This window comes from Tarenaya hassleriana, unplaced genomic scaffold (assembly GCF_000463585.1).
Source record: "Tarenaya hassleriana unplaced genomic scaffold, ASM46358v1 Cleome1007, whole genome shotgun sequence".
Classification (NCBI taxonomy): domain Eukaryota; kingdom Viridiplantae; phylum Streptophyta; class Magnoliopsida; order Brassicales; family Cleomaceae; genus Tarenaya; species Tarenaya hassleriana.
In genome coordinates, this window is record NW_010960266.1 from 1 (window position 1) to 7,578 (window position 7,578).

A 7,578-nucleotide genomic window follows, 5' to 3' on the forward strand; every position below is an offset into this window, starting at 1 on the left:
GCACGAGAGGCGCGCGCCTCGCCTCGCGCCTCACGCCTCGGATTTTAAGACCCTTTACCGCCTCAGTGCGCCTCGCGCTTTTTACAACCAAGGTGCGGTCGAAAACTTCATGCCATTTTGCAAGGAAAAAGCTTTATGAATGCCCTTTTACATTGGCATGAAGGATTACCGGAAGTCGAACCCTCGGATACCCTTTTATGGTCTCATTCATTTCAAAGGAAATTCCGAGTAGCTAATAGAGTCATTGACAGGATACCCTTGTCTTCCGCTGGAAATGGCACTGAGCTCTCGTTTTTTTCTGTTACATTTGCAGAATGTGCACGCAGTGCGGGATTCCGAAAACGTATTCAAGCGGAAGAGGAATGGTATGTCCGGTGTGCGGGGATCGACCACTGCCTGAACCAGAAGCAAAGAAGAAAGGATCAGCCATCAAAGACAAGGAGAAGAGCAAGAGAATGAGAGGTCAATCGTCACACGCTACTTGGAAGAGCGAAACCGAAATGCAACTTCGTCAACATTTCGATTAAACCCCATTATCATTAGTGTTGTTTCTTCTTCATCTAGTAGTTGTTGTATCAAATTTGTAGTTCCGTACCTTTTGATATATACCTTAGCCTTGGAAGAGTCAGAGTTCCATTGCATTTATCTGGGTCACTTTTATCTTCCTATTCCTATATTTACAACAAAAAAAAAAAAAAACCTTTTAAGAAAAAAGAGATTCTATACATACCATTACATGATTTCTGAGTTTCTGATACTGAAGTGGAGGTCCGAGTTTCCCTTTTGAAGTAGACTGAGCTTGAAATGAACGGTCATTCCAGAGCTTACGGAACAAAAAACCACAAGAGACTTGCAGAAACTGTATTATTACATAACAGTAAACCCCTTGAACTACAAAAATATGTCGGCTTCTATGACCAACGAGTACTGTTATCTCCCTGGTCAGAAGCGGAATATATAACAAAGTATAAATCAGGTGTGACCCGAAAATCTTCAAGAGAAAGGTGGATTTTGTTAAAACCCTGCTGTCTCCCTTGTTAAAAGTTGAATATTTGTATCAAATGCTACATCAGTGAAACCCATTTATTCACCTCGTTTTTTGTCGTCTCTGACAACTTGTGTTTCTGTCGGTGTTTCCTCTTGTTCCTCCATCCTCAGACTTGGACTTGAATTGGGCTGAGGAATCTGTTAATCCCAAATTGAAAATTTTGCACCACAAACGGGAAGAAAGCATGGTTTGCCGGTGAAAAGTTGATTAATTTACTTACCATTGGATGACATTTGTACGAGAGAACTTCGTTCTCTGAGACAAGAGATGAGTCCAACGGCCTGTGAAACAGCAGGTGAGCTATTGACCGGTCTGTAGGATTCGTATCAGTTTCCATGTCCATGAAGCCAGCATACCTGAATGAGACCAAATACTAAATGTCAAAAGATGCTTAGACAGAGATAATAAGATTACATTGCACGTCTAAGAAGAATTTGTTAAACTCAATGCGAGATTTCCCCAACACTCGATTTGGACATTCGTAATTTAGTTTTGAAAAATCAATGACAAGTGCAAACAGAGAAGGACAAGAAAGAGCAAAGAGAACATGAGAGCGTGCAATGGGTGCTTACTTCTCTGTTTCCCCCGTCACCAGATGCGACCCTGAGTCATTCTCCTGTCTGTTTCCACCATCTGGATTCATACAATTATGTCTTTGCTCTGCACTTTTCGCCAATCGGTAAAGGCTGTCTCGTATGCACAATTTTGTCCTTATATCCAACTGGAGCAAGCATGTCAAACAAACCAAGTCAATGCATACACATATATACACACACATATATAGGCATAACATACACAAAAGAGGCTTTACTCGAGTAGAATAGCATACTTTGGTTCATGCAAATTGCCAAGAATCAGAATCATCAAATAAAAAACGAATATATTTCCAATATTAGCAATCGATGTACCTGTTCTATCACTCGTTGGAGCTGGCGGAAACTTATTGCTTCCAGTGAAATGTCCTCCATAACAGAGCTAACACAAGAACTCTCATGCACATTTGATGAATCCAATTTGGCAGCATCTTTCTTGTCCTCATTCTTCCGTCCAATCTTTTGAACAGGTGAAGACTCAGAAAGTGCCGCCATCTTTGGCTTATTGCCGTACCTGACATTTGCAGCAACAGAAGGATGTGAATCTCGACCCTGCTGCAACTTTCCTCTCTTCTCAAAAGCAAACATGCCTGGAGCATCAGCAGTAGGACCATGTAAGCTCTCGAGGGATTGTGCCTGGTTCGATGCATAGGACTCATTGGAATTGTTCTCAGGTTTGACACCAGATTTACTTTGACATAATGATAATTGATCTGAAGGCTGATCATAGTTTAAATGTGAGTATGTAACACCTGACTGCTGGAACTCTGGGCGAGGGTAATAGTGAGAGGTTGAGATTTGATATTTATGTCTTGTGTCAACTATTTTCCTGGAATTTTCACTCTGATGTAACATGATACCATTCTCCGAGTATCTATTTCTTTTCCCATCCAGATGATGCCTATGTTTGGTCTGCTTTTTATTTAGATCGGCCTGCAAGGCAAAAATGAAAACAGATTACATGAAGAACTAAAGGAACAGAAAGCAATATCAATAGACCCCAGCATTTCAAAGGCATTAATCTAAACAACCCTTGTTTAGCCAAGGTACATTAGCTAAAAAATAAACCACAACCACCATTGATGAAAACATAATAAGAAACTCTATCTGAGAAATTAACCGACTACAACGTGTTGTGATATATGCCAATTATGCAATCAGTAAGGACACGGGGTTATTAATATGGCAGTCTGGCATGAGATTTGGGACTATAGAACTAACCTGTTCATCCAGTATCGACACATCCTTCTTTTGCAAACTTGTATCAGACACATCAGCTAATACTTTACCGAGAACTGGAACCTTACCAACAGCAGATGGAGAATCATCTTTAACCATATGGTTGGTCTGGCCATAAGTCACAGAATCATCATTTTTCAGTAAAAAATCTCCGCGATTTTCCAACCATTCACTTGATTTCAAATCATCTTTCATTGCGGCTTCAGACTCCTCCATTGGTTGAGAAGAAGAAAACCAGCACAAGTCATCTTCATTATTAAGACTCCCAAGACTGAAAGCTGAATCGCAACTCCTGTAGTGTCCAGAAAACAGGGAAGTGTAAGCTCAGCATAATCATATTCCTCAATTCAGAGACTTCCCGCTTTTCAAGAGTTCCACACAGAAGATTTCCAACACTTACCTCAACATCTTGTCCACATCCTCAAAATTTCCTATGTCGCTCCAGCCATAGAAGAGATCATTGCTTTCCATATCATTGCACCCGGTATCGAAAAAGCTGAGATTGTTTTCAGTTTGTGGAATCATTGAAATGTGATTGAGGGGGTAATTGTACAAAGTATCATGTGTTGCAGCAGAGCTGTCACCCAACAGCGGAGAAGGAACACAGAAGTCGTTTTCAGTAATATCTATGTCACCACAGTTAAACCCATGGTCTGACATCTTCGAATCCTTCGATGTTATGTTCTGTAGATCTTTGCCTGATCCAGTATCACCAGATTCCAGAGATCCACCATTGGTTGCATCAGGCCAAGGACTTCTTTCTATTATAGCACCAGCCCCGGTTAGATGTATATCACTGTCTGTTTTATTTCTTTCACAACCCATCACATCATGTCTCCGTTTCTTCCAGCTACTAACTAGGACTACAAACTGATTGCTACACTTGTAAGCGGGATGAGGCTCTATACCGCCATCGTTCACACCAAATTCACCCCAAACATTGTCTTCTAGCTGAGAAAAGGGAAAGCGAGAAGAAAACTTCAGACATGAAACTGAAAACCCGCCTTAGCTACCCCAAAAAGAGAAGAAACATAAAGCAGGGAACTATACAAAAAAATATATATGCCTGGGGCACATTCAAATAGCAGCAAAATTCATGAAGTAAAAACCAATACAGAGTATGAAACCGCACAATTCGCCACATACATCATTTTCTGATATCCAACTCACTAAGGGTAAAAAATCCATAAGAATTATTGTGTGAGACCGTCTAAGAAAAGAAGAGCGGCAACACAAACTCTTTACCCACAACCAAGATAGTAGAGGTCATCTAAAACACGCCCTCCACCAACAATTATCTTTCTCGTGTAATACTAAAAAAAATGGACGTAAACACAATCAAAACTTTTAGTAGTTCATTAAGTACATTGGACATGAAAAGAATAACAGAGGACGGCAAACTTATCATTGGTTTTCCACCACCTTAGGTGTAGCTTCTTAAAAGCCCATAGACAAAGTCATGCTTATACACAATCGAGATACCAATCTAATATCTGGCCATTTAATGCAGAGACACCCAATAAGTTTGAATCATCAGGCGCTACATATCACCGGAACTTGAGAGAAGATGTGCAATAGAGGACGAAGTAGACTTATCAAGAATTAAATGTGTTCCAAAATACAAAGAGAACAGCAGTGAGCCATAATACTTAAAATTTTACAACAATATGAACATTACTCGAAACTAAAGGTATATTCTGAAAACAATAAGCACCAATGCATTGACAACAGTTAACAAGTCTCATAAAGCTTGAAATAATAGCAGTCCTAAACAATCTATTCACAGCCGACTACGGGTTTACAAGCGGCCTAACAATTGAGATTTTCTAATATCATAAGACACATAAAAGATTGCAAAAGAAAGTTAGCACATTTAAATGACTGTGTCAACTTACCTCATACATGTACAAGTTCGACATTCCTCAAAGGTTCACTAACCACCACTAAAATCATGCACAGTTTTCTGATGTCATCTTATTCTAGAGTATATAACTCCAATAAGGCGTTCTGAGTAAGAAACATAAGTAAATTTAAATATTAAACTGTTGGACGAAACTCCAAGAAGAAAAGATAACATATATTCATGTCATCAACCATAAGCTTTGTATCACTCCATGAGAATAGAGCAACTCAACAGTAAACCTAGTCCTGCTGTAAGAACAAGTATCACATTTCAACTAGGAATTATCATATGTAGCTCGAAGCAAATTTCAACAAAGCCATGGAAGCCTGTAAGAAATATAATCCAAATCCTAGACCTGCACATCCTTCTCTCCCTATCCCTTACAGGATATTGAACTCTACAACCCGGAGCGATCATCAGCCAAATTCCATTGCCGTTGACCCTCCAATAACAATGAAGGCCCATCTCTACATTTCAATTCTCCTTTTGTTTGCTCAACAAGATCAAAATTCCAGTATCCAAATCTTCCAATTCCACTCTCATTCCTAGCAAAGGTATATGATCTCACATCATCATATAGTACTAAAACCTGAAGAAAAATATTAGTTTGATAACGAATTCATCGTTTTTCTGCCATTCAATACTATGATAAGTGAATGAACACAGAATTCAGGATGAAGTAGAATTTTAACTACTGTCTACAAGCGAAAACGACCGGAAAGAAACCCTCTCTTTTAGCGCAGAAATGCTAAATGCAATAACGAATAACCAGATTTGAGCATTTTTTTCATATACTGCTTCTTCTCTCTCATAAACGCAAAACGAAGACACAGAATTGATCGACTTCCTTAAAGTCTCCGGGAAACCAAACAGCACAAACAATCAACGATAAGATTCCACCAAGACCAAAACCCTAATACCCCAACCAGGAATGCTCACCTCAAATACAGATGCTTCCGATAGTCTTGGTCCGAAAATTTTCCCGAGAAACTAGTTTACCGGAAAATCGGAGGATCGCACAGTGATAGTACGGACTTATCAAAAGAGCCCTCGATCAAGAGAATCCAAAGGAAAAAACCTTCTGCGATGTTCGAGAGAGAGATGTTCAACAAGAGAAGACGGATGCTTCCAAATTTCTCATTTTTCTAAATGAATATTTTATTCAGAAGAATCAAAAGGCACACGTGGCGGTGCAACCGAAAGGAGCCGGCTGTAATATATCTAAATTCGTGGACGAGATAAGAGGATGGGATCCTATCAGTTTCGTTAATCCGATTGGTACACGTGTCGATATTCTATTAGATACGACTTGTACTGTGTTCACGTGGCCAAATAATGACGTCAGCTCCTTTCACCTTGCGAGTTGCGGCTTTCTTTTCATCAACTTAACAACGTTAATTAACATATAAATATTCGAGGTGTATATTTTCAGATTGTTTCTGTTTTGATTTCTTTAGTTTTTTTCTAATTCTGAAAAAATATAAATTTTTTTATTTTCGTCTGTTTTGTATTCAGATTCTATTTAAAATTTTGTTTTTATTAAATAATAAACATTTAAAAGTTTTCCGTTTTTTTGTTATTTTTTACATTTATATTTTTTGTTAAGATTTTTTAATACTCAATAGGATAATTTAGTTTTAAATAAAAATATCATAAGCATTTTTAAAATATGTTTGATTTAAATACGGTTCCATTTTCCAAAGGGTATAATTTACTAATATATAAAATGATTATATTTATAGGCACATATCAAATGTCAAACTTAAAACGTTTCCTTCGAATTGTAAATTTACATGACAGTCGATATATCTCGAAAATACAGAAAAAATATAGCAACATATTATTTTTTTATTATTAAACAATAGTGTGTGATTGGAGAATAGACATGTGCATTAACACGTGAATGACAAAAACAACACATCAAATCAGGTAATGTAAGCATTCGAACATAAGTAAAACGTGGGAAATACCGAAATGAGCCAAAGAACAAAAGGCCATTAGACAGCTTTTTGCAAGAGATGTGTTTTTGATTGTAGGCTGCTTGCGGACAGATGAGAGTCAAAGATTACAAGAGAAACATATATATTTTTTTTAAAATAACCTTAATAAATATAATTGACTACTGTTGCAATTAACTACTCAAAATCCATTTATAGTGAAAACTGACTCGTTAATTATAAATTGATATCAATGATCAAATCTGTAATTAGACCAAACATTACGTATAAGGGTTGATATTTATATGTTCCATACTTCGAAGCCTAATAAGAGAAAGAATAAAATATAATTATACATAACTATATATATGATATAAAAAATGTTTTAATATGATTTTTTTTTCTAAAGTGAATCTAAATCGGAGCGAATTAAATATGAAATCTTAAAAATATTTTTGATAAATTAGAAACCAAACTTAATCTAAATAAAATTCAAAAGCTTGTATATAAACATTGGGGTTAATCCCATATTCCCCCACAAATTTTCGAAAAAGTTTCAATTTTCTATACCAATTTTTAATTTGATATAAAATTACACCGGATTTCAAATATTTCCAAATTCCCACACAAAATCTTAAAATGTGGTGCAACTTCCCCCATTCCCGTAAACGACTTTAAGTTTCGTCAATTTTGATGATGACGTGACATGCCACGTCATACAGATTTTACCAAATCATCACATCCTGCCACGTCTAGAAAATAAGTAAAAAATAAAATAAAATAAAAAATTTCCAAAATTTTTTAAAAAACTAATAAAATGAAATATTTTTTTAAAAAACTTTTAAAAAATTACAGAAT

General features: G+C 36.8%; 1 protein-coding gene across 7 annotated transcripts; it reads right to left on the minus strand.

Annotated features, from left to right (window-relative positions):
• Nucleotides 1-6: 6 nt before the first annotated feature.
• LOC104804927 (protein LNK1-like) lies at nt 7-5,945 on the minus strand. 7 transcript variants are annotated; one of them, XR_770416.2, is made up of 10 exons: nt 5,723-5,945; nt 3,281-3,831; nt 2,863-3,172; nt 2,394-2,574; nt 1,957-2,231; nt 1,621-1,769; nt 1,269-1,404; nt 1,092-1,185; nt 731-859; nt 7-396 (listed from the first exon to the last, which is right to left on the minus strand). XR_770416.2 is itself a non-coding variant. In XM_010529310.2 (9 exons), the coding sequence occupies exons 2-8, from the start codon at nt 3,703-3,705 to the stop codon at nt 658-660; spliced, it is 1,746 nt and encodes a 581-aa protein (XP_010527612.1). In that variant the 5' UTR covers nt 3,706-3,831; nt 5,723-5,945; the 3' UTR covers nt 7-396; nt 610-657. The 7 variants fall into 7 exon arrangements, 2 of the variants coding, with proteins under 2 accessions (XP_010527612.1, XP_010527613.1); XR_770413.2 differs by adding an exon at nt 5,139-5,328 and having other exon boundaries at nt 1,957-2,574; XR_770414.2 differs by lacking the exon at nt 731-859 and adding an exon at nt 596-671 and having other exon boundaries at nt 1,957-2,574.
• Between the last annotated feature and the right edge of the window lie 1,633 nt (nt 5,946-7,578).

Bases quoted from the DNA above. Each gene is read 5' to 3' on its own strand.
- LOC104804927 (XM_010529310.2), bottom strand. From the start codon at position 3,705: ATGGGTTGTGAAAGAAATAAAACAGACAGTGATATACATCTAACCGGG. The intron at 2,575-2,862 runs GTTAGTTCTATA...TTTGCCTTGCAG, and splicing joins TGTCGATACTGGATGAACAG to GCCGATCTAAATAAAAAGCA. The intron at 1,770-1,956 runs GTACATCGATTG...TGCTTGCTCCAG, and splicing joins TCCAACGAGTGATAGAACAG to TTGGATATAAGGACAAAATT.